The 27,126-nt window shown below is 40.5% G+C and overlaps 1 protein-coding gene across 5 annotated transcripts; it reads right to left on the minus strand.

Moving 5' to 3' along the window:
• Positions 1-48: 48 nt before the first annotated feature.
• Positions 49-26,755, minus strand: zcchc14 (zinc finger, CCHC domain containing 14). 5 transcript variants are annotated; one of them, XM_088417649.1, is made up of 15 exons: positions 26,511-26,755; positions 25,701-26,226; positions 22,178-22,405; positions 15,736-15,937; positions 13,318-13,388; positions 13,130-13,201; positions 12,243-12,310; positions 10,569-10,732; positions 8,339-8,381; positions 7,790-8,273; positions 7,610-7,707; positions 3,415-3,509; positions 3,137-3,289; positions 1,859-3,052; positions 49-1,396 (listed from the first exon to the last, which is right to left on the minus strand). In XM_088417649.1, the coding sequence occupies exons 2-15, from the start codon at positions 26,193-26,195 to the stop codon at positions 1,341-1,343; spliced, it is 3,423 nt and encodes a 1,140-aa protein (XP_088273775.1). In that variant the 5' UTR covers positions 26,196-26,226; positions 26,511-26,755; the 3' UTR covers positions 49-1,340. The 5 variants fall into 5 exon arrangements, with proteins under 5 accessions (XP_088273775.1, XP_088273776.1, XP_088273774.1 ...); XM_088417650.1 differs by having other exon boundaries at positions 3,137-3,286; positions 25,701-26,755; XM_088417648.1 differs by having other exon boundaries at positions 25,701-26,755.
• Between the last annotated feature and the right edge of the window lie 371 nt (positions 26,756-27,126).

Genomic DNA, 27,126 nt, shown 5'->3' on the forward strand with positions numbered 1-27,126 from the left:
GCAATCAAAACTTATTATTATGAAAAGTCAAATTTTGTAATGAACAAGTCAAAATAGAGAAATACTTTATTACAAATGTATTTCAAAAACACATTGAAAGTCAAGCGAGGGAACATAAAAAAGTGAACCTTGACTTACAGCTGTCAGTTTTACTGTTAAAATATTTCCATTCAAAAAAGGAGCATGCATGCATCCAATGATTTTACCCGATTGTTTTGATGCTGAAACATTAAAAGTAGAGGAACTCAACAAAGACATACAACCAGACCTTAAAAAGTGAGCATGCTTTCTCTAAATTACAAAACACCTCACCCAGTCGCATTGATCACGACATAAAAAAGGAAAGAAAATCATTTTAAATAAAGGCGGCACAAATTAGTGCCTCACCCTCCAGGGGTCCAGAAAGCGTAGGACAAGGCGGTGTCCTGTTAATAATTTTCTAGGTCCTGCCCAGACACTTGTATATAAAATCAACTAAATGTTACCGTTTATTAGGAAACAATCCTGAGCTTTCACTTGCGTTATACTCATTTGTGATATTCACCTGCATTAACGGTCAAACAATCTTAACAGCAAAGCAGACATGAAAAAAAGGCACTTGTTGGTCTCACCTGAGTGAAGATGCAAAAATCCTTAAAAAATCATTTTCACTGTGATGGTAATAATAATAATAAAAAAGCAACCTTCAAACAAGTCTTGTTTTCTCAGTTCCAGTACAATGCAGTGTTTGTAATAAAAAAATATGCACATTTGTTAAGCTAGGCTACCCCAAACAGAGAACAAGCTTGCTAAAATGTGCTGTGCTACAAACTGATTCTATTAAGACCAACACTGAACAAGTGAATCGTACGATATATAACGTTCCCCTCAAACCCACGCTGAAATATATAAAAGCACTGTAATTTGTAATTGAAGGAGAAAAAAAAAACTTACCCGGAGCAAAATGTTAAGTCAAATAAAGATAAAAGAAGGAGCAAACAAACAAACGTGTCAGTTGCCAAAAGTACAATACGGAAAGCATCATTTTGGAAAGTTGGCCTGACTTGAGTACAAAGTGGAAGGACGAGCCGCTGTTTGACTATCAGTCATAAAAAGACCTGATGGCTTCCTCTTCTTGTGTGCAGGCACACTTCCAAAATTTGAGAAGTTTTAATGCCCGTTTGTCCAAGGCAAAAGCGATGCGCTTTCGCTGCGCCACTTAGTTGCTGTCCACTGAGTTGAGACTTTGCCAAGAGTTAGAGAAAAAAGGGAGAAGAGCTGGACTTGGAACACGCTAGCAAAGAGGGCTGAAGTGTGGCGGAGGAAAACATTTTAAGGTTTCCAAATTGTCCTCTGGTTCGTCAGTCCCCAGAGTCCTTACTGTCAGAGTGGGGAGTGTACTTCAATCGAAAAGTGCCTGTGAAATCAACAGCATAGACATCTGATCACAAATCTGGACATTACAGATCTCGCTTTAAAACAGCGCAAAATGGGAGAAGAGAAGTCCAGGGCGAAATGTTTGCCTTTTGTTATTACTACCTACTGCAGCAGAGAAGAGTGCGGCAGCAGCAGACGGCAGCTTGAATACGGACAGTACATACACAAGATGGACATACGCCCATTACTTTCACTTAGTCAGAGATACAGACAAGAAGAATTATAAAAGTTGGGTGCACTTTGTATGACACCTAGAGAACCGTCCACTTCGCAAAATAGCACCAGTAATTTGACAAAACATTTAGTAACGCAAAGCTGGCGAATAGAAAACAGGCGGAGGATTGAGAGTGGGGATAAAACAAAGCAGGCAAAATGTGCGCTCTTTCGCTCAGGGACGGTACAATTGCCCCAAAAGTCTAGGCTCAAGATGGATTTGACTCACCTTGCTGTGATGACTCCATGGGTGGTTGTTTGCAGTCTTCTGCTCTGTGGCCGTGGCCGCCGCAGTTATAACAGGACAGGTTCCCCACTATCCGCTTCTGGACCCCGTTTCCCCCAATACCCTGGGGCTGGTAGAAGCTACAGCTCTTTTGATGCTCATGTGATCCGGGGCTCTGGCAGTACACCGGGGGCGGCGCCATCATCGGGTAGGAAAAGGGCGCGCTTGCGCTGCCTGCGGCGCTGGACGAGGCCATTAGGGGGCTGAGATGGAGCAGGGGGCCCAGAGTGAAGACGGAGCTGGCCGAGAACGGCTGCAGGTAGCCCGAAGCAGGGGCGTACGCGGGCAGGGTGCCGTAGGCCCCGCAGTTGCCGCGACATCCGCACGAGCTACAAACGCACAAGGAGTGGCCGTGGCCGTGGCCTTGACTTGGATCCAATGACGTGACGGAGGAGGAGAGGCCTGCGCTAGATTGCTGAGGGTAGTATAAGTTGCCGGGTACTGCAGCAATCGGGACGCTGCTCGCGGTTACCATGGAGACAAAGACACCCGCGCCAGTGGAGCTAGCGGAGAGGGACTTCGCGGAAGGGCAAGAGGTGGCAAAAGTCGAAAGGGACGATACGGGTGGGTACGAGTAGTATATCGATGGGGATGAGGATGAAGAGGATGAGAGGTGAAAGTGGAGAGGAGGTTGGGACACGTGGTGGTGGCTGTTTGAAGTGGAGGTCAGAGCGCAGCTGGTCTCAACCATCAGACCGACCGGAAGGCCCGGACAGCCTTCGGAGTCGCGCGCTGAGGGGGAAGCGTCCGCTTTCAGTTTGAGCCGGGGGAGCAGGTTCTCCAGTCTCGCGCCCGCGCCCGCAGCCGGCCCGGGACCGAAAGCGGGCGGGCCGGAGGCCGGCGCTTTGGTACGGTCCTCCGCGCACAGGGGGGGCGGCCTCGGCTTCCGCGGGGAAGACAGGATACGCGCCTGGTTGGGGATCGAGGCCAGCGGGCTTTGAGGGAAGCTGCCTTGCGGGTGGTAGTGGGAGAGCGTGAAGGGGAGGTGGGAGGAGCAGGACGCAACGGCGGGAGCCGCCATATCCGTTTGCACGGGAAGGACCTGCGCCGTGGGGCGGCTGGGGCCCGAGTTCAGGATGAAAATGCACGAGCGCTCTTTCTCCGAGCCGCCCCCTACTGCATCAGGCCCGGACACACCTGAAACGCAAGGATACTGTATGACACTCCTGACCAAAGTCCACTCCTCCCGTCTTTCTGGCCACCTCCAGTGAGGCAACTTACGCCTATAGATGTCTCTGCTCCTGTCCAGATTGGACTCGCAGCAAAACGGTGTTCGGGGCGAACAGGAAGAGCTTGAGTAGCCTGAGGATGAGCTGCTGTCTGTGTGGATGGGGTGATGGTGCAGCACAGTGTCCACCTCCACTCGCAGCTCTACTGAGTATAACAGCACAGTTATTGCAATAAAACTACGGGACAATGGACAAAGTTGTTCTTATTGCTGCCCCTAAATATTACATTCAACTCTCGGGTCCGTTTATTGGACAAAGCCATTTTGTTACCTGCAGTGGAGCTGTGGGCGGACGGTCCCATATGGTTGGAAGGAGTCACTCTTGCGATGCCGCCGCATGTTCGCTTCTCCAACTTCATCTCCCTGCTGCTCGTCACAAAGCACAGAATGAGACAAATAAATACAATAAAAAGAAACCTGGCATTTGGAGTCTTTGGAGAAATCATGCGCGAAGGCTGACATGAATGATGTTAAGTGATTTTGAAAATTATGGAATGATATTGAAAACTACAGAATGATGTGAAATGACAATGGTAGTGATTGTTTGTGATTGCTTTTTTGATTTTTTTTCAAGTGTCGCAGAACCTTCACTATTGACTATTTTAGAGTGGATTATTCTACCAATTAATCAAATCATATTTTATTTATGAGAAAGTGTATCAAATGCATGTTTTCCTCAATTACCACTTATCAGCAAATGTTGCTAGTCTTTAAAAACATCTAAACGTTTAGCTTCAAACAATGATCAAAATAGCAGTCAATAATCCGACAATTCATTTTTGAATACCTTTGACAGCTTTACTGCTTTTCAAGATGTGGAAATTATGGCATGTTGAAATCATTTCCAGGTTGAACTTTTATAATTTGTCATCTGTTTTGTTGAATGTGTCATTCGGAATGAATATGGAATTTTTCCGTGGGAACTTTATTAGGGTAAACTGTTGATGAATCGGAATTTTTGTACAATGAATGAGCTGATGTTTTGAATTCGAAAACAGGAACACTGTGCTTCTGATTCCCAATTTTGCAACTTTGGCTAAGTGTGTAATGCTCAATATGCTACTGGAACGAATGATCAACAATCAGTTTCACTTCATTTTTTTTTTAATATGTTGAAATTGGAACGATGTGATTCAGATGAATGACAGTATGTCTAAACAGATGCATGTCAAATGTGACGTCAGCCTTAACACAACAAAACACGACTTCTAGGTAGAGCTTTGAAAAGGCATGAGTTTAAAACATTAAATCACGATCAAATTGCAAGTGTAAAACCAAGCAAAAACACGGACTATTCAATGCATTCAGTTGAGCGAAAACAACGTCATTCGTGGACAAAATGGGCTGCATGCATGTGCCAAACGACTACCACTAGAGGCCGACATAAAGGCACACAACACGCTGGGCTACATTATTGCCGGTCCATTTGACAATCCGCTTTATGGAAAAGCACTGCAGGAACTTTCCATTTTGTCTTGTTCATGCAGACAGGCACACGAGCAAATGCCTACCAAATGGAAACTTGGTCAAAATGGAAAACATGATCAAATGATAAGAGCGGGGCTCTTAGTGAGTGTGCGTGGCTAAGTGTGTTTGTTCAAGTCCATGTGTGTTTACGTATGACTGAGCTTGTCTGAGTGGCAAATTTATGCACAGAGACACATTTGGTTGCATGTGTGATTGTTTTTGCATTTCTTCCCTTCATTACCTCAAATAAATCTTATCAAGTCGACTTGCGTGTGGTCCCGTGTTTTTTCCATACAGTACATCCACTGCTGAGCTTACAGAGGCCAATTGGTTAACAAATTGATAATAGGCAAAAATAAATTAACACTCCTCTGGTGCACCTACACTTGCTGGGGTGCTTCATGTGCCAGTGTGCTGGAGTTCAACAGGTAGCCTCAGTTGGTTATACAGATTATAAGACTGTGAAACATTAGTTTTCTCGAGAAATTTATGAGAGGGTTTGGATTGCCTGTAAAAAATTGTGATAAGCAAAATGAATGCATGAGAAAGGAAATTCAAGATCATTAAACATGCTGACGAAAAACTGAAAACTGAAATGAGAACAACCTGCAGCCCATTTTCAAGGTTTCTAATCTTTCCCCAGATGTGTGTGTCTTTTTTTCTCTCTCTTGAAAGTTTAGTTCTAGGGATGTTGATGTGCTACTCGTGCTTTGGGACTTTTGTAATTAAAGTCTACAGTACATGAATAAACGTGACTCGACTTAAAACAAACAAAAATATAATCAAAGTAATAACCATAAACAATTTAATATGCATACAGCTACAACTAAGGTGTGTATCCCTTCCCTCATATTGTCTTACCACCTGTCACCCAATGGGTAACAAGGGGTATGTTTCTGAAGTATATATATATATATATATATATATATATATATATATATATATATATATATATATATATATATATATATATATATATATATATATATATATATATATATATATATATGTATATATATATATATATATATATATATATATATATTCCGTCAGATGTCTGTCAGTCCGACTTTCGCTGACGGAAATGGAAGCCGACTGTTTTGTCCGTTTGTTTATTGTGTTCCTGCTTCCACTGAGTATAAACTGGAATGGCTGGATAATCGCCGAGACTATAATAGCTTTACTCTGCCACCGAGAAGTGGAGAAGTTCATTTTAGTGAATGAACTGTCTTAGTTCAATTCACAACTTGTCATTCAAAACACCAACACATCTAGCATTACTGGGGGCGTCATACTGTACGCAATCTTGCTCAGCGAGATTTTTGTCAAGAGTAAAAAGTAAGGTTTAGAATTTTGAGTTAAGAGAATTTTTTGTGTGTTTTGCTTTATAAATATGATTTACCTAAAGGAATGGCTTGAAGATAGTTGAACAATGCATTCTGGGATGCCTTTCTGCACACAAAGAGGTGATGTAATTCCATTGATCAATGAATCCACTCGAAAGTGACAAGCTCACTCTGGTTGGCTCTCAGCCAGGAAATGCAACATAGAAGTTTTTAAACTCCCGAGTAAAATGCATTATTTAGTAAATTCTAGAACAGCTATACCTTGCTTTTTACTTGTTGTGTTTGTGGCAAATGAAATTAAGGTGACTATGATCAATTTTAATGGAAGTATCACCTGTAATGGCTGTTCATGCGGTTATAACTAAATGGCTTGATGAACGGATCTACAGTATGGCAGAGCTTCAGCAATTCTGCAAAGAAGGATGGTCCAAAATTCCTTCACAGCAGTGTGAAAGACTCATCACCAATTATTGCAAACATTTTCAGTTATTGTTGCTAAGGGTGCCACAACTGGCTATTAGTTTCAGAGGGTACTTTTTTACATAGGGTCAGAACCCTGGTCGGTAAATAAAATCATCATTTAGAAAGTGCATTTTATATTTCCTTGCATTGTTAGTATGATATTAATATTGGTTTAATGAAATGAAACCTTTGCAAGTGATAAATATTCAAAAAACGCCAGAAATCAGGAAGGGGGCAAGTACTTATTTACGGCACTACAATCCTGGGAACTACAATACAATATACTGCTTTTAATCCGTATTAATAGTAACATTAATTTAATTAATAATATATAAAGGTAGTGTACACAGTATGGTCGATAATTTCACCACAAGGATATATGTACAGAAACCCCTTGTCAAATATTATTCAGATATGTATAAGCAAATGTATCTTAGGTAAATATTACATGAGTTAAAGTACAAAAGTATATTCTTAGAAATGACTTCAGAATCTCAAGCTCCGTTTTCATCATCAAAATACGAATTCACTGATGCTATTTCTGCTTGAGACATGTTCATTTATAGCTCATCTGAACTAGTATGAACCATTTTTATTTCAAAAAACATGACCATGGGCTTAAAGCTATCTATATATGTGTTTAGCTAACACAAAATAACGTTAACCTTTAGCTATTGCCTCATGTTGACCTCTTTCAGTGGTCTTTTCAAGGCTTTAGGCAATCTTTGAGACTGGGGCAATGTCTGTGTCTGCATTGATTAGGTTCTGCCTTCGTCCGAACACACAATGTCAGTTTCTTTCTCCATTTTCCACTCCGTCAAAGTGTGCGCTCATGTCCCAGGTACTGATTTGCATAAGATTTGCTGCACGTTTGTTCGGTGTCACGACAATAAAAAGCTCGATGCCAACCTCTCGTCCAAAACAGCTGGTCAACAGAGAGTTGGGAGTTGCGAGAGAGCTTTGTTTTTGTTGATTTTTTTTTACTTAAAGCAATCATTGCTTTTGTGAGAAATGGACACATGAATTGAGCGTCAAGTGCTATGAGTGGACGCGCCATGCACGATGATTGGTCACCCAACCTCTAGGAAGGTATGTCTTGTTTGTAAAACAGAAAAGATTAGACTGATAAACCACATCAGGTACAGTTGGACTAAAACAAAAAGTCCCAGTGGTTTGATGACTTCAACTTACTCTGCTGACTTTTGCAATTCCAGCTGAGTCTTGAGTTTCTTCTTGGCTCCCTGGGTTAAGTCGTACTTGTTTAAGTCGTCTTCAGTCAGTGCTAAAAACTGTATTCAAAAGAGAAACCTCCACTCACTCAAATATGACTTGAATTAAGTCATTGGAAGTCACGTGCGAACCCCCACTCACCTCTTCCATTGTCAGCTGTTTGAAGACAGGATAGTATTTATGTAGGCGAAGCTTGCGCAACCAGTCCAAGATGCCGTTCTGCTCTGGCGTGGTCACCTGGCCTTGCGACGGAGACTGTGCGTGGGACTGGGAACGGGACTGAGAGAGCGAATACGAAAGGGACGGAGAATGGGCCGCGTGCTGCGCTTGGGCCTGTAGCTGCAACGGGTGAAACGCCGACTGCTGGGGCTCGGAATATGTCTGCGGGTGATGTAAAGGACACGGTTTGCTTTGGGGGTGCGCCTGGGAGGACGCATCGCCTCTGCCCGCAAGGTAGCCCTGTGTGGCCAAGGCTGGCACGGTGGGAGGTAGGGTGGACAGCTGGGGAGAGTGCTGTGGAGAAGGATGTGAGGGAGGGAGAGACGCGAGGTGAGGGGAGGAACGGGTCATGGCGGAATTGTGAGTGCTGACAACAGGCTGGACACTGGCCACTCTGTACACCGCCCTGAAAGAGGAAACGCTGTCAAGAGGGCAGGAATGCTGCACGTTGCAATGATGATGAAATCTTACCTGCTGGCTCCTCTGTAATGCATCATACAGCCGGCTGAGCTTGCTGAGTGACAGATGACAATGGAAATCATAAACACGCTGCGCTTTATTGGCTACGTAGCATAAATTATACAAATTGTACAAATTATTTTCTCCTTACTCGATTTTATCTGGGTTATTGATGTGAGGTCATACCTAAATCATTTGACCCCAAAGAAATATTCTTATGACCCCCAATTTTTCCCATTCTTTGGCCAAAGAAGGGTCTAAGAACGGCTAGAACTAAACGAAGTACTAAAGTGAACAATTACTTCAAGGGACCATGTGTAAGATTTAGACCGTTTTTCATTACGGAGAGCAGGAAGTGCTGCTTTTACCATTTTCCATAGTGATAACAGACATGGAAGCCTCTGGAGAAGTGCCACCCACCGTATAACTTAGTGATAGCTAGACCTACGATTAAATTTAAAACATACCGTTGGTCATTAAGAACACATTTCTTTGCAAGTTTTTGAAATGTATTTATGATCATTTCATTTATTCCTTTTTAAAGAAAAACTGTCTAAATCTTACACAGTGTCCCTTTAAAGTATGAAGGCCATCAATTACCTTTTGTAAATAACTACTACAGGAATCTAATACTTTTATTAATTAAATATGTAATCAATTAAATACTAAAGTAGTTACTAAAATACTTGATCAATTATGTACTTAATTCATTTTTCCCCTAGCAAGGATAAGCAGCTAAGAAAATGGATAGATGGATGGAGTCTTAAAAACTTTGGGATTAAATGAGTTAAAGTAGCTAAAGCAGGGTGGACACTTCATGATAACTAGTTGATTTTGAGCATTGAAAATGAAGATCAATTGAAAAGAAAATGAATGGTTGGATTATATTAAATTTATAATATGTTACATTATTATCCTCTGGGTACAGTGTGCAATAAGAAAAGTATAAATACAGTATAAAAACATTCAGGTACCCAGATACACATGAAAATTCCTGAATTTCACTTTTCGCAGGGGTTTTTTGGTCCCCATATTAACTGCGAAAAATGAGAGAACACTGTAGTTGCTATCTGTTTACTTAATTTTTATTGGATTGGATTCTTGAGTTTCTAAATGGGCGCAGTGAAGCAAATTACGCCCGGAGCAAAAGCACCCACGATTCAGGAGGGGGGATTTGGGGGATGAGTCTGAGCTCTACGTTTCATGGTTTGGGTCTTTGTAAAATTTGCCCCAAAAAATGTGACATATACTCTGGAGGGACTTATTTTGCGCATTTTGATACGATTTATACTCTGCAGTGACGTATAGTCCAAAAAATATGTTAGTCTTCATTCAAACATGCAATGGAATCAAAGACAAACAGCCATACAGCAACAAACTGAAATCAACAATCGTTAAAACATACTCCAAGGCAACTCCAAACATTAAATCTTTTCAAGCAAGCACGGCGAAGCATGTTTGGTGTTGGTGACTTGGTAAAAGACAGGTTTTACACCTTGATATCCTCAAGATTAACAATCTTGCGCCGATATAAAATAAAAGCTTGGTTGAAAATGATGACTGTAACTACTACGCAGGTCGGGGAATGACAATACGCAGTGCAATTATGCAACGCTGATAACTGACACTGACACTTCACTCACTACTCCCTGAGGTTTGACTCACACATACGCACACACACACACACACACACTGTACTGGAGGTTAAAAATACGCTGAAATGAAGTCACATTCGTAGAACCAAGTGCAAGCACTCACACGCAGACACACACGAGGTCACCACGCTCAGCTTCCCAACACAAACATACCACAATGAATTCCCTCACCAGACTAAAATAGATGCTGTCCTCTGCCTCTAACACCTTGAAAATACAAACCGAAAAGTCTCCCAGCAGCATCGCCACCACCTCTTCAATAGTCGTCACACACGACCTTATCCTTTCCATTTTGCACAAATCTCTTATTGCCAGTAGTGCATAAACATTCATTCATTCTTTTTCCTTGTCCTAACGAGGGTCGCGGGCATGCCGGAGCCTATCCCAGGAGTCTCGAGAGGCAGAATATACCCTAATCTGGTCACCACACCCAGCCAAGTGCAGTCTGCATAAACAGACAGGAAATATTCCATCTGGTATCTCTGTCGCTACACCTAAAAATAGATGCCACATGTTTTGCACTCATTCTAGATAATTACATGACTTGCGCTGCAAAATTGGGATCAATAAAATGACGAAGGACTCACTATGGTTGGATGTGAACGGGCAGGTTGCGGGAGGTGATGAATGCATGTTGGGCAGGGAGGACGAGAGCAGGGACAGGCTGCTGGGGGAGAGAGGCCTGGTGGCTGTGAAGAAAAGTTGGACGCTGTGGTGCTGGAGGATATGGCTGGGCAACGCTGTCAGATATCTGGGTGCAGGTGGAGAGAGTAGACAGTAACACAAAGAACACATACGGAAACACCATAGAGGTAAAAAGATTTGCTTTTATACACACTGAATAAACAGGAGGTATCTCAGTAGAGGAATAGTTAAGATTTTAGGCTTGCGTTGTGGTATGCCTTCTGATGGAGACTTTGCATGTTTTCTTTTGGGTTTGGCAAATGAAGACTCACATTTTCCCGTGCATGTCAATGTGAAGTTAAATGACTGTCCCTCTTTATGAATTGATTCAGATCAACCCCAACTCTTGGTGCCATCTAGTCAACTCATCAAGAGCTGTCGACACAATTAAACAGCATCAGGGTTTAAAAAAAAATCCACTTGAATTACTTTTCCTTTTCATAGCCCAATATCTATAATTGATTTGCAACCCATACTGCTAAAGCTCTGTATGCTATTAAATCTAATGGCTCATATATATATATATATATATATATATATATATATATATATATATATATATATATATGTATATATATATATATATATATATATATATATATATATGTATATATATATATATATATATATATATATATATATATATATATATATATATATATATATATATATATATATATATATATATATATTTTTTTTTTTTTTTCTTTTTCTTTTTTTTTCCTTTTTAAACCAATCGACTCACATGAGAAGCAGAAGTGAGGATGAAGGAAAGCACTTTTGTATTGAGTTGGAATTTTGAGTGTGAACTCCAATTCCTTGTTATTATGTTTGGTCAGCTACAGGCTCCACTCTTGGTCTAGGCCGTTACCCCAAGGGTAACTCAGGCCCTCCTTGTTCCCTGACGATGGCCAATGGAAACAGGAAGGAATAACAGTACAGTTACTGTATAAAGTTAAATAATTCAAGATTTAAGTAAATATGTGTGCAGCAAATATCTTTGTCTCAAAGGGCGAATAGTGATGAGTGTCAGCTCAGATTGCAGCTCTCTTGATCTCCTCTAGAGTTCGTTGGAGGTCAACAGCAAGACGCTGCAGTTGTGTATAACAAGTTAGAGCAAAATGTTTCTACCGTTTGAGCATGAGTTTAGAGAATGTCTTCCACATCAAAGCAAAATTGGTACTGCATGAAATCCTTAATTGAATTGAAGATCAAAGTGAATCGTGAATTGAATTGTGCCCCTGTGAATCAAATCAAATTGATTTGGAAAATCTGGATTCATACCCAGACCTATTAAACAGACATCATTTCCACTGGTTTGAGAAATGTGTCACGTTTGGTATGAAGGATGTCAATCATCACAGTTGGATATAAAGTTTCATGGTGCCATTCCTGACTCGGTCAAACTAACATTAGTACAAAGTACATTATTTTGTTAAGGTAGGATATTCCAAGGTATAAAATCATGTAGTTTTTGTTTGGTTGTTTGTTTTAAAATCAGAAATCCATAAGCTAATGTTTATTCTCACGGTCAGCAGTCATTTGCCACAGAAACAGAAAGACTTCATGAATCTTACCTGGCGTCTGACTCACTCGATTGAGGCAAGACCTTCTCCATTCGCTCATCAGGGAATGCCTGTGACAACTGAGAGAAAATTATTATGAAATTTTAAAAGTTACAGAGTTTGAAATCATAAGAATATTACTGATATTTCATTTTCAACCATGTCAAATCCATTTAAAAATAACACCAGCATCTTCAACCCTTGTGCACACACTTTTCCAACTACACACACTGCATTTTTTTCCCTAATTTTGTAAATGTTTTTAAAGGCATAATAATTAAATTTATTTATGATTTTTTTCCCCTTGAACCACTCAAATTGTTCAGTGCCATTAGTTCTATCCATACACATGTAGGTTCAATCTATTAACGCACACAGAAAATTGAAAATTGTTATGGTCTGTCTTTGTAGTCTGTGACGTGATAATGACACTGTAAGACTTAGCCATTAACTGGTCTCGACCGCCACCTACTGTCTTGAGGTGAAAACACAAATCAGCAAAGAATTTTCTTCTTTGACCACCGCTCAACGGAATGTTGCAAAAATCGCAGGAAAATCAATGTCATAAATCCTATGAAAATGCATCTCAAAATTTCAATTATCATGGCTTTATATGGTCCAAAATTTGGATTTTGAACACAAAATCTCTCACGTCCAGCTGATATCACGTAGAAATGTCAGAATGGTTGCATTTTGAAATTTTACCATTTTTAATCATCTATTGGAAAATTCAGCTGCCTAGTGTTTTTTTTTTTCCTCCTTGGATTCTTTTGTAATATAAAATAACCAAACGAATTACCATAATTTGTAACATAATGCCACAAGGGTTCATTTGAACTGTTTGGAACTTCAGGTTGAGTACTGGTAATGCTGTGAAACATCAAAGGGGTGGTCCTCACCTGTGAAAGTAGCTCGCTCACGTCCTGTTGACTTCGGACAACTGAAGAGACAAAACCATCAGACCAACTGGCCTAAAGGATTTGGAATAATAGAAATATTTTGTGTTAGGTATCATTTTTAAATATTGATTTTACAGAACAGTTCATTTGTGTGTGTGTGTGTGTGTGTGTGTGTTTTTTTAACCCACCTCAAATATGTACTCGATTTTGTCTTCCAATTTGTGCGTCACTCCTCGCAATACAACTCTCTCAATTGCCACTATAAAAACAGTTAACACACAAAATTGAATTGTCTGCCCAAGCACAAGGAAGTCCTCTTTGGTCCATTTCACAGGTCAGAATTTAAATGTTCAAAAAAGAATGTGTAATTCTAAAAAAAAAAAAAAAAATCATGCAAAACATGGTTTCACTGAAAAAGCCATTTTCTGTCATAAAATGCTCAATCACTCAAAAGTAAATATCACTATCATTTGACATGAGCGTCATCAGAATGACAAGTCTTGTGTAACAGTCACATCTATATGACAATGAACTCAGGAAGTAAGTTTTTTTGACGTAAATTGACACTAAAGTTTTGATGACAATTATTCTTAAATGCAAATGATACCTTCATGTATATGTAAGGTTGAATGCAAGACACTGGGCAAGATTCACATTTCACTTTTTCTGTTTGCAACTGTTAATTGTTGACAAAGCATCTCATTGTGGTACAGAAAGGGGAAGAAAACAGCACTTCTTAAGCACAAAAACATCAAAATGTGAACATGGGACAGTCGCCTTAGAAAAAAATTGCCATAAAATGACACATTGCAATAACCTTTACTTGCCGTGAGTGAGTTAAAAAAAATAGCTCACACCATTCATTAGAAAAACTCAAGCACTTCTAACTTGTTCAAAGAAAATGTGTAATGGCTTTTTTTAACGTGACTATTGACCCAGCGGTTTTCAGAAATGTAATTTTGAACAGAGAACCATACCAAAAAATGTTCAAGAGTGGGTGACTCAGTTAGTGAAGGTTCAGCAGCTTGAGTCTTTGCTCTTTTGCTTTGCTTTTGCTGTTGCTTTTGCAGAAAAAAAACACAACAAAACTATGCTGTTTTTTTTTATTTTTATTTTTTTAAAGGGTTGCCTTGATACATAAAAATAACATTCACTATTCAGTCTGCTTGTTTGCCTGGATGCATGCCTCAGGTGAAGAAGGCAGGTTAGGGCTTCTTCACATCAGTTTTATGTCAATACATAGAAGGTGAAAATGATTTGAACTGGAAGGATTGTTTTCATAGTGGGTGTGATTGCAAAATAACCTTGTTGTATGTAAGGAGTCATGTTAGACTCCCGATAGGCAATGTGAAACCATAGCGGGCATGCAGGGACAAGCAGCTGGGCAAAAGAGGACATGAACAAAGGTGAAGACCGAGGTTTCATGTTAATTATTCATCTCTGTGTCGTATGTGTCTTTAATGCTCCATAACCATGTTTTGATGCGCTTCGAATGACAGTTGTGTGGCTGTTCTTCACGTTGTGCGTTTTATGCTGCTGACAGCTATGCGATGTGACCATGAGGTAACGTGAGATAGTCAAGTATTGTGTTTCAAACAGAGGCAGGGAGCCAGACAGAATGGCCTAGACCAAGGATGGGCAACTGGCAGCCCACGGGTAACATGTGGCTCACGTCCACACACTGAGTGGCCCCTCAAAAAAAAAAAAAAAAAAATGAAGGATGAAATGATACATGTTTCATCAACTACAGCTGCTGCTCCCTCCACTTTTCCTTCATTTGTCATTGCAGCAGCATTTGGAAAATGAGCCTGTAACAAAAATGACTCGTTTGTTTATTATTTGGACTTTAGAGTTAGATCGTGCATTTACTGGCAGTCTGATCAACAGTAAGAAAACATTCAAAACTGGAACATTTATATTCAGCATTGTTTTGTTTATTATGTTTTTTAAATTGCTAAAAATCTCATCTTGTCTAATTCTCCTGGACTCAAGGCTTATGTGATATCTCGTCTCATGTCTTGTTCCCTCCCTAGTGTCCATGCATTATTCAGAATGGGAACGTTTAGTTTGAGGTCTCCCCACCTTTGTTTTACTGACAGAGTAGTAACAAGTAGTACATTCTCCTGTGCATATAGTACAAAACCAAAACGCAGCTAAAAGAAAAAAAAAGATCTATAGGGACGAAAAATCCTATGGCAATCTAATCTCACAAGATTACGTCAAACAAGAGCTTGTCCCATCCCCATTAGTCGGTCAATATGATTGTACTATTGTCCTAATGCAGCACCTGAATTAGCAACCGCGAGTGAAATGAATCTCTGAGTGACATATAATGCCTGAGGCAGAATTCTTTATGCTTAGTTATGTTCAGTGGGACTGGCATGCTGCATCTTGCCCAACGGAGTTTGACTGGCTATACAGCACGACACCCATGTTTCGCACTCAGACTACGGGCGGGTTGGAGATTCAGTCATTCATCATCGGGTCAAGTTGATGATGACAGTGACAGGCTATTTATAGAATATGATACGGAATGTAAAGAGGTGGCGGGGTGTCAATCTTATCAAACCATGGACCTTGGTTGGATGTGACACTTCCAGACTCACCTGTTCCTCTTTTCCCCTGGCGACCCATAGGTGGTGCCGCTGCATCGTGACCCTGCCCAGCAGTTGGAGGCGGGGGAAGGTGAGGAGTAGCTGCCAGGTCGAGATGAAGAGGGTTGGGTTCCTGGCTGACCCCTTGAGCTCCTCTCCCAGGTTTCGCCTCTGATCCAAGTACAGGGACTGCACTAGCCTCTCTGGTTTGGTTCTGGAGAGCATGAGTAAGAGACCATTCAAAACATGAGACCTTTGAGCTGCAGGAAACCCACTTGTTGACACAAGTTAACTCAATTTAGCACACTGCAGTGTGAAGAATTTAACCCAGGTCTTGATTGACTAAGAATTGTTGTCTGATGTTGTTTTTATTATTATCTGTGAACCCCAACTGTGCTAAAAGGAATTTGTAAAGTATAATCAGTGTTGCGAGCAATGCATTACAGAAGTAATGTAATTACTGTAATGCATTACTTTTTGCTGTAGTGTAATACTGTATATTACACACACAAAAACAGTAATATTGTACTGGTTACCAATGAGGAGTAATGCAATGGATTACAATGCATTTTTAGCCTGAAAGTGGTGTTTTTTTCCCTCGAAATTCGCCAAAAACACCGCGAGATCGGAGGAGAAAAGTCCGGGGCAAAATGTTTACTTGCTGATCTACTACAGCTGAGATGAAACGGCAGGTTGAGTATGGACACTATGCGCACAAGATGGACATACGCCTATTAATTACGGTTCATCAGAGATAAAGACAAGAAGAATATACAGTTATTGTTAGGTGAACTTTGCCAAGTAGTCATTTGACAAACCATTTAGAGCGGTAATGTGAAGTTAGCGAAAAGACTACACGCATAGGATTGCACTCCCACTCAGGGGATTACCACTTCGACCTCAAAGGGTTAGGAGATTTGTGGCAGACTATGTCGTACGTACGTACAATTCTGGTGGTGAGAGTAATATCAAAGTAAAGCAATGGTAATTCAATGCATTAATTTCAAATACAGTAATATTGTAACTAATTACTTTGAAATGACAGTATTAAGTAAAAAATAATACATTACAGTTTTGAAGTAACTTATCCAACACTGTGTATGAGTATGAGCAAATATTGTGGCAAATTGTCTTTACAAGAGCCTTGAGTTATCCACACATTATCTATTAAACTAGGAATCGGATGAGATCTTGTACAACTAAATTTCACGATAATTAGAGCCACAAGATTTCCCGTTGCTGAACAGCATGAGATTTTTTTCTTTTGTCTTTGTCAATTATGGAAGAGTTTGTCTAACATCTCCATACAGTATATAATTAACTAAAAAAAAAAAGATGACTATCAAAAAGTTATTTTTAAAAAATGGCCATTAACTGCAAATGTGTTATTTTGTCTTCTGTGTTTATATTTGTTTTTTTGCCAAGCAAAGAAATACCGAGAATGGATTGATGGAATTCATACAAAAAGCATCAATATATGCAGCCCCTACAGAAGAAACACAAAATGATCCAATTCATTTCAAATGACCAGTGTTGATATTTTGTTTTTCAAGTTGAAGAAAAGGGTGGTAAAATATTGGCAGATAAGACGGTTTGTAAATACTGAAAAAAACAACAACATATATACACTTGTCCTCAAAATTATTCATACTCTAGAAATGTTTTTTGTTTTTTCATTTTCTTTTTTTTTTCAAAATCTAACAGATATTTTATTCAAGGAAAACCAACAAAATGTTACGCTCAAATTATTCATACCCTAGTCCAATGTCTTGCAGACTCCTTCAGGTTTTCATGAAGGATTCCGACGTAATCCTCCTTCCTTTATAATTTCCTCAACCTTGACAAGGTTCCCTGTGCCGCTGGAGGTGAAACTATGTTTCACTTCCATGTCTGATCGTAGGGATGGTCTTCTTTGGCTCAAAAGCTTCTCCTTTTTTTCTCCAGACTAACTAAGCATTCATAGGCCCAAATAACTAACATTGCCTCACCAGATCACAGGATGGTTAACCAAAATCTAGAGTCATGCTGGAGATGACCTCTGGCAAAAGCCAGGCAAGCCTCACCGTGCTTTTTCTTGAGCAGGGTTGTCTTCCTCGGCCACTCAATGCTAGACCTTGAGACAGTCGTCCCTGCCTGCTCAAGTTTTTCTATTAGGACCTTAGTTGGGGTCTGAGGGTTGATGTTAACCTCTCAGCATACTTACCTGGCAAGTTTGAGTGACACCTTACAATTCTTGTCACGCCAACCGAGGTTTTTAACAGTGTTGAACCTCATGTGGTTGTTTATGATGCGCTGGACAGTTGCCACAGTAACCCTTTCGCTTGCTGTGGGTGCACACAAAGATTCCAACAGAGGTCCTCCCGCAGGTCTTTCTTCTTGAACATGTCGAGAAGCCGAGTTTTAAATGTTTATTCTTATAGTTACTTTTTGTAGTTTTTTTGTTTGTTTGTTTTTAATTTGTTTTAAAATATGCTTTTATTTACCTGCTGATAGCTTGAAATAGAATTGAGCATCAAAATTTACACAGTTTGGACATTATTGTTGAGATATTGGCAGGGGAATGAATAATCTTGAACATGACATTTTCGGGGAATCTACCAATAATATCGCATTTACATTATGAATCCCTTGAAAAGTGTATTGTTTTCATTCATTTGTTTGTCGGTCACATATGACTCACAATGAAACTAAGAAAAAATAATTAGCTTTGTCATAAACACAAAAAACCTAAAAATCACAAGGGTATGAATAATTTTGAGGACAAGTGTGTGTGTGTGTGGATGCGTGTGTGCGTGTGTGTATATATTAGGAAGTCAACGGTAGCTGATAAATGAGCCTAACTCTCCTTTTATGTTTTCATTTGCACACTAGATTGTTAATTCAGTTGTTGACTGCTCAGTAAAAATAAAAATACTTTAAAATGTATGTTAGGCATGACTTTATATTATAAAATTTGCAAAAAGACCTCATCTTTTTCTTGTGTACAATCTCGTGGAACATATCATGGGACTTGTGTTTCATCCCATTCCTAGCAAACACACAAAAAAAAAGAGAAACCCCTATTATAAACAAAACAAAAAAAAAGTCATGTTCAAACCATACCAAACTACTACAATGTGTAGCATGTGGTGCATATTGAGCCAAGCCTGCATGAAACATGCTATTGGGACACTCCCGTCCACATCACATGGGTTGGGCTTTCTCCTTAACTCTCATACCTACCACAAGAACTGGAAGACACATGTTTATTATTATGGACATATTCTTCAAACACAGGAATTTAGTGAATTGTGAATAAATTGTGTCTGCTATACATTGACTCATGGTTTGTCCCCGTTTCACCCAATCTGCATTGACTGATTCATACTATAGCTTGTGCTCGGGTGAGGTTAAGACTTTAAAGCTCCTTCAGTATCGTATCTAATGGCAAGTCTGTTGAGTAAAGAAAAGCACTATAACAACCATTTGAATGGTTTATGGTCAGGCTACGCTAAGAGATCCAGAGTGAGAGACAGCATTCCCAACTTCCTGGGGATTCACTTGAGACACGCACACACGCACTGAACCAAACCACAGAGGGTTGATTTCAGCAAGGAGAAATGTGCTGAGCTGCAGTAAGCAGGAGCCAAGGGCAACAAAACACTAAATACAAATGCTCTACTCAGAGCAGGGTACTTTCCCTTCACTGCTTGCTCATGTTGCCTGCTGCTCTTAGGTTTGAGAAAGATGTGTAAGATCAGGAGAAAGAAAATTTAAGATTTAAATGGACTTAAATCTATGGCAGGCAGGAAGACCCAGATTGAAAACAGTCTTCAGAATGTGGATAAAAATCCAAAGCGCATGGATTTCTGCCAAAGATACTGCAGGGGAAAGAGACAGCTCGGATTACCCCTTCAACGTAACCTCAACCTAGGCCTGCACAATTAATCGAATTTTAATCGTGATCACGATATTGGCTGCCATGATTAATTAAGATGAAAATCGGCGATATTAACATTTAAAAAGCTGCCTACCAGTACGTGGCAAATCAAGCACTTTCAGTCATCCTACCACCAGGGGGCAAACGCAAGTTTAAGACATCATTAAACTTAAGAAATAGCAAGCGAGCAAATCCTGCAAGAAAATGTTCACAGCTTGGTTTATGCTCAACGTGACCCGCGAGTTGGGCGCTGCTCCACGCGTCAAGATGCCGTCTTTTCGGCAACCACGAGTCGACGCGATGAAAAAGCTGAAGTTGGTTTCACTGGCGCGCTTCGGAAATATCAGGTTTCAATTCCGCCATAAAAGCCTATAGATGACAGTGCATGCCAAAAACCTCTGCCTTTCTCAGCCCCTATTATACCGTACTAGCTGTCAATTGCGACCCATTTTGGAAAATCAGATTTTAATAAATTGGGTTTGAAAAGACCAAAAATGACATTTTGACTGCTAAGGCCATACTCACTTTGAGTAATTCTGCTACTTTTGTTCTGTTTTCATAATCCTGCAGCCCTACCTCAACCTCATCGGAATACATGATATTTTACGTTTACACACCCACATTTGCCCGAAAGCGTTTGCATGAAAGTTTATTTATATTGCTATTTATTTTTCTCAGATTTTCGACAGCGGCAATCGGAGGATTGGGGGGGTGGGGGTCATGTCGTTTCGTTCCTAGATATATAGGAATAATAACTGAGAAGTTATGTCAGTCATTGGTCATGCACATGCAGGCACAGGCCGCAGCCTCGAGGGACACCCAAAAGTTTCCTTGGCTGGATTATTCGCCTCTGGTTAGCAATAAAAGTTAAAAAGATAGAAATGGCCATCTATCCAGCTCTCAAGGAAAACAATAAAGGTTACAACACACCATTCCATGCACATTTTTGCAGAGCACGTTTCATACACGTTAACACTGGTGAGAGGCTCGGCTTTGGTTAGAGACTTTTGGGGAGGAGACAAGAGTGAAGTATGACAACATTCACATTTCGCTATTCGTTTGAAACCAGCAAATTCCTCCTTAAATCTAAATAATAAAAAGAATAGGCCCAATAGTCTATGTACAGTATAAACTGTAGCACATCAGTGATGTGAAAACCATTAAAGGAAAGAAGGAAAATCATTCCATGTAGGGTAGGTAACGAGTCAGCACAGACCGACTAAATCAGGGGTGGTCAATCGCAGTTGACCAGAAGATCGGTAGGAAAGGTAGAAAGGTAGTGTTGGTAGATGGCATGACATCCCGTGACGTGCCCACCAAAAACATAAAAAACAAACAAACAAACAAAAAACTGGCGCAAACAAGATTATGTAACAGGTTAGTATACTGTTACTTTCACCAAAAGCACTTCTATTATTAGGATTATGAATAAATATTTACTTCATTAATTATACCAGCGTCTTTATGAAGTGAGAGCGGGTGTGCATTCTACGATGGACGATTGCTCCATGTCGTCATGCACGCTTCCAATTTGACGGAGCTAAGATGGTTAAGTTGCTCTCCTTAAAATCTCAACGATAAAAGAAATACAACTCAATACCAGTAGTTAGGCCATGCTGAGTATTTATCCGCTGAAATCATATCTTGCATGAATTTGGTCATGTTTTGTAGTCACTAGGTGACGTGTTGGAGCTGCTGTCTGTTGACGGACTAAGGTAGTATTGCTAACATTCAACCAAGCATTCTCAGTGTGCATTCTACTTGTGCTGCTGAGCTGTATTGCTGGCCTATTGTTTTAGCTTTGTTATAACATTTAGTAATTGTACAGTTGTTATTCGTGTGGCATACTTAGCTAGGTGAGCCTGTACAAATGGATTCTTTGTCACTTGTAATCGTCATGTACTGTAAATAAACGAGCGCTATCATGGACACACTGGGAGCGGGAATTTGAGATGGAGAGGCTCATGATGTGTGTGACCAAAGGCCGAAGTTTTTATTTGTTCCTCGTGCCACATGGAGGGCCTCTGATTACGAACCAATGAGTCTGGTCTCGATATTGTTTTATAAATCTGTATCAATTTTATGTTACCTTATTACTCAATGACTGTTGAAGATATAAAAATCTATACGTCGGTTCGATACGATTCAAGGTTGAAAAACTTTCAAATGAATTGATTCCATTATGTTTGTCAAATCCAAACCAGTTGATTTGAATCGTTCTTCGTTACAAGCTTTCCTTCCTTCTTATTTATTGACAACTGCAGGACCGTTACAACCTCAAAAGCATATTGACTTCAAGATAGTGTGTATTTGTATAGATTAGCATAAGGTCACTTATATTGGGGTCACATGCCAGGGGAAGAGAGACGATCAAGTGTCAGATGAATATGAACATCTGAGCTGGAAACAGCTGGTAGATGTTAACAGTTTGAATTCTGGTCTCTGCACTCAGTCAGTGAACCCAGTGGACACAGTTTTTTTTTTCTTTTCGAATTTCATGTTCATGTTCAAGCCCACAGTTGCCCACCTTCTTACCTTGTACCAGCATGTGCAAGGTGAATAACAGAGTTGAGTGGCAGACAGAGGCAAGGAGGCTTGACTTGCATCAGAAGGCGAGCAGCCAGAGGGAGACAAAGAGGCCAGGCCAGGTAAGGACACACTGTGCTGAGCATAGTGGTGATGCAGTTGAGTATAAGAAAGAGCCACTTGATCGCCATATGGGCCTGCTCCGTCAACCTCAATGCCCGTTTCTCCATAGCTCACCTGAAATATCCAAGATAGCCCACATTCATTGGATGAAACCAAACTACTTTGATATAATTCTCTATTTCCTTTTCAGCATTAAATGAGCAGAGAAGCAATTCCACCTGTCTATCTCAACCACTGTCACTTGCTGCCAGGAGTATGGTTGAACAAAGTATTTTACTGTAACATTCATGGAGTGCTCAACAAGCCAGTCTTGATTGCATCTCTAATATATGGGCATATTGGAAGCAGTGTCAGTGCTGTGTAAGACCATTGCGATCACACCTGCTGCTGGCTCACCTACACTTCAAGTAATGGTTCATCTACTATGACACATTTCTCTGCCACGATTCCTCTCTCTCACATACATTCTGTTGAACTAATACTCAAAGAATTACAAAAATAGGACGCTTAATTCCTAATACTATATACTCAATAAATTGACAAAAGAAATAGAAAATAGTGTACATATTCAAATATGAGGGAATGGCGTCACCGTTTTCCGGACACTGAAGACGCGCATTCAAAAACAGCAGTTTGCAGCACTTTGTGTCAGCTGAAACCAAAATATAAAGCACACTGTTCTGTTACAGATGTTGTATAGCGATGTGAAAACATCCTAAAAAGTAGCCCATATATGTTTAGTGAAATCCAGAAGACTTTATTTGATGAAAATATCTCTTAAGTCAAACAGTTTGTCTTTATTTTATTTTTAAAAGACTTTATCCTTTAAAGGCGATGTTAAAAATGCGCAGCGAAGCCGGATGGTTGGTATCTGCTGAGTTATTAAGAAATTGTAATCCATCTTAGTTACTTTTAAAATCATATAGTCAATCAAGTACTGTTACTTTGGGTTAGGGTTATCAGTAATCAGCAATTATTAAAAAAAAAAAAACTGGTAAAACCTGCCAAAACTGGTTTAGACCACCTCTAGCCAAAATTACACTGAGGTCAAGCTGGAGAAAAAGATGAATAGGTGGAGGAAATTGAGCCTCCTCAACCAATTTCCCATCCCGCTAAATGTTGTCTCAATTTACTGCAATGAGGAAACAATCACTAGAAAACCAGGAAAAACATGTTTTCCACCCCACCTTTGCTTTGACAGACATCACAAAAACCTTTCTGCTGTCAAGTCAAAGGGACAACTTTTACCTACACTCATATAATTTACACAACTGAGGTCTGCAGTGCTGACAGGTGGGCAGTCATTGACTTTGACAAGCCTGTAATTTGGCATGCAAGACAACATGCGAGTATTGCATGCTCATGTGTAATACAGCTCTGCTGACTGGTCTCACAAGTACTTTGGGTTACCCTTCTTTTCCTCTAAGTAGCTGAACTCTTAACCATGTTTAGTTTGTTTATTTGAGATGTGTAGTCATAGCATGCATTATATTATAGGAGTTGCTAATATTAACCTGCTTTCATTTGCGGCACCCAAAATATGGGAAAATAAAAGAAAATATACGCAGTCCAATTCATCCATTCATACAGTACATTTTCAACAGGTTGCATCATCTTGATTGGGCTGGAACTTATTTCAGCTGGCTTTGTGCAAGCGGTCAGAAGCATCCTGGACTGCTCATCCTCCATATGGACAAGCAACGTTTTAACTCTTTCAGTCCCACTGGGACATTGCGTCCCACAGCTTTAAAAAAAAATAAAAAATCGCAGTGTGAATCGTAGCAACATCTAGAAATGGCATCCTAACAGTTCTGGGCCGACTGTCAACAAGGTAGGTTGCGTTGTATAACTTCTTGTGAATTAACGATCTAGTACTGAGGATATATATTGATAATATGTGCTATATATGTTTGTTACTATAGATTACAGCGATTACTATGTATTGTAGCCATTTGGTGATAATTTTTACTTCTCTGGCACATTTTTTGTATGAGTATCGTGGACTATGGAATATACAGTCCCATTGGTATTTCTTGATGGAAATTGAAGTAGGAAATTTTGACTAATTATCCTAGACTTATTAACAAGTAATACAGTATATGCCATACGTTTTAATTTCGTTAGTGAAAGTGTTAAACTAACGTTCACAACTTGGATGATTTATAGTCTTCAATGAAACTACCTGCACATAACACATCTAAGGACAAGGAGAAATGCAAATTCCAAACAAGTGGACCGAAAAGACACATCAAATCCCAGACTTAAGAACCATGAGCCAGATATGCTTACCGATGTGCCATCATGCTCACCCTAGTTCAATAATAATGGTATACTGCAACATTAAATGTATTCTATGTTGACCAGTGGAACAGTGGAAATTAGTACATGCAACACTGTATGTTGTCTATCCATCCATCAATTTTCTATAGCCGATCATCCACACTAGGGCTGCTGGTTTGCGGGTGCCGATCCCAGCTGGTACACCCTGAAGAGTTGGCAGCCGATTACAGGGCACAAAGGGACGGACAACTATTCACGCACATAAATCACACCAAGGGACAATTTAGACTGTTGAATACACTTTCCATGTACGTTTCCAAAATGTGTGAGGAAGCTGGAGTGCCCGGAGAAAACTGACACAGGCATGAGGAGAACATGCAAACCCCACACAGGGAGGCCAGAGCGAGTTACAGTAGAAATGAACTCGGGACTCTGAACTGAAAGGCGGACATGCTAAACACTCTACCACCGTTCTGCCTATATGTTGTATAATAGATGTATTACAGTGCAGTCTTCCTGCCCGTTGACTCACAAATTATCATCCACAGCACAACAATTATCTTCAGTTGCTATGAGCCATTAAAAATGGGTTAATCCAATGCATCACACATTCCTTTGCTAGAAAAAAAAAAAAACTCTCTTGGGGGAAAATATCCGATGGAATTTGTTTGACATATGTTCAACCATTTTTCAGACTTACAGGGTGATCTAAATCCCAAAATGTTGTGCGGTGTGAAATAAATCTGTTATCAGCGACCCAGACATTTTGATCAGGATCACATTAGCAACTGATAATATCAGGCAAAGAAGAGAATTTTGTCATGATTTGCACCCATGTGCCAAAGAAACCACTTTTTACAAGTGCACATATGCCACGATGCGAAGACTGACCATTTTGAGCAATATCATTCTGATGTGAGAAACCTATCTAAGTGACTGAGATAACCTGTGGCCAAACCACCCACAGGATTATGTGTAAATGAACCATCTAATAAGATTCCACTGCATGAGTGGCATCACAGCGAAATGTATTTATAGAAAAAATAATGCTCAACTGATTAACAAACCAGACTGACACACAGGGTACTTGAAAACTGCTGTCCACCAGAAGCACACTTTGAGCCCTCACCTGCAGGACGTCCTGTATCTGGCCGAGGTGTTGCCTCAGCACCCGTTTCTGGTGGAAGCTGAAAGCCGGGTGGTTGGACGCCATGGTGAAAAGCAACAGAAACTGCTCCTCGGCCCTCCCGTCGTTTAAGGCCAGACCGTAGTTGTTGATCACCGTGTCAATATGTGTCAACGTGTGGTACAGGACCCCCGCCGCCTCCCGGTTGTCTGAGCCGAGCAGGGCAAGGGACACCAGCAGCTTACTTCGCACCACCTCGTCCGTGATGTTGGTGAGGCCGGACAAATCGGTGGGATTGTTGGCTTTGATCTCTGCGTCCCGGAGGGAATGGTAGTCCTTACGGGCTAAGTCTTCCAGGCAGGAGCCGAGGAAGCGAAGCTCGATGGGGACGCAGAGGTCCAGCAGGCCACACAGGAACTCTGCTCGCTGGGCTGACGTGAGGCAAGAGAACCAGCGGTACACTCCTTCCCTCTGGACATGAGTCCGACTCTCCACCATACTCACACATCCACTGAAAGTGGGTCTGAAGCTTAAAAAAAAAACAACAACAAAAAAGCCTTTTCAATTCAGAGTAAATTAAAACAAAAACAAAGCGGGGTGCTCTCCAGAACTGATAGAAAGGGGTGACACTGTCTCCGGCAAAAAAAAAAAAAAAGGAGGGGGGTGGGGGGGTCGTTGTCGTCTCTCAGAGGATTCTACTTTGCGTTCGGGACACCCTCCGCCTGGTCCCCCTCCGCCGGTCGGACCGCAGCTCCACAAACAGCCGAAGAAACAGCACTCGATTAGGGTCAAGCTAGCGTTCAGAAAACTCACCACCGCCTTTTGCCATTCAAGGAGTCCCCTCACTCAGCAACCAATATCAGTCATCTCATCAATAGTCTCCGAGACTTGGGCTGAAGTTAACGTTTAGATTGCGATACTGTCGCAAAGTGTATATCTACTGCGAAAAGTTGAGACAGCAACGTTAACGTGTGACAGAAGCCTGCAGAAAAATACTTCATCGAAGAACAACAAAGGCAGCGTTATTGTGTAAGTTGTCGTTTTCTTCATCCTGGCGTTGCTCGAGATAAATTCGAAGAAAATAACAGCTGGCTATAACATTACCCAACTCTGGATGCGAGAAACGCCCAATTCTTCAAGACCTCCACTTTGATTGGCCAGTAGTTCAGTCTGCAATTATTTGCACTCTCTTGATTGGCCCAAGTCTTAGCGATAAAGGTCACTCTTCCAACGCGCTCACACACACGCAACAGAAAATTATTTCTGCGTTTCAAGCACATTAAAGTCCCAAATGTATAGGTGAATTATTTCTCTGGCGGTTATTTATTTATGTATTGATTTAGTTAGTTAGTTAGTTAGTTAGTTAGTTAGTTAGTTAGTTAGTTAGTTAGTTAGTTATATTGTAGAACCAAACATGTTACATAGTAGG

Source organism: Hippichthys cyanospilos, chromosome 6, assembly GCF_059441005.1.
Source record: "Hippichthys cyanospilos isolate Australia breed blue-spotted pipefish chromosome 6, RoL_Hcya_1.0, whole genome shotgun sequence".
Lineage (NCBI taxonomy): Eukaryota > Metazoa > Chordata > Actinopteri > Syngnathiformes > Syngnathidae > Hippichthys > Hippichthys cyanospilos.

Coding starts and splice junctions, on each gene's coding strand:
- zcchc14 (XM_088417649.1), bottom strand. CDS start 26,195: ATGGTGGAGAGTCGGACTCATGTCCAGAGGGAAGGAGTGTACCGCTGG. Junction 15,938..22,177: donor CTTGCACATGCTGGTACAAG/GTAAGAAGGTGG, acceptor CATGCTCTCCAG/AACCAAACCAGAGAGGCTAG. Junction 8,274..8,338: donor CATTACAGAGGAGCCAGCAG/GTAAGATTTCAT, acceptor TTCCTCTTTCAG/GGCGGTGTACAGAGTGGCCA.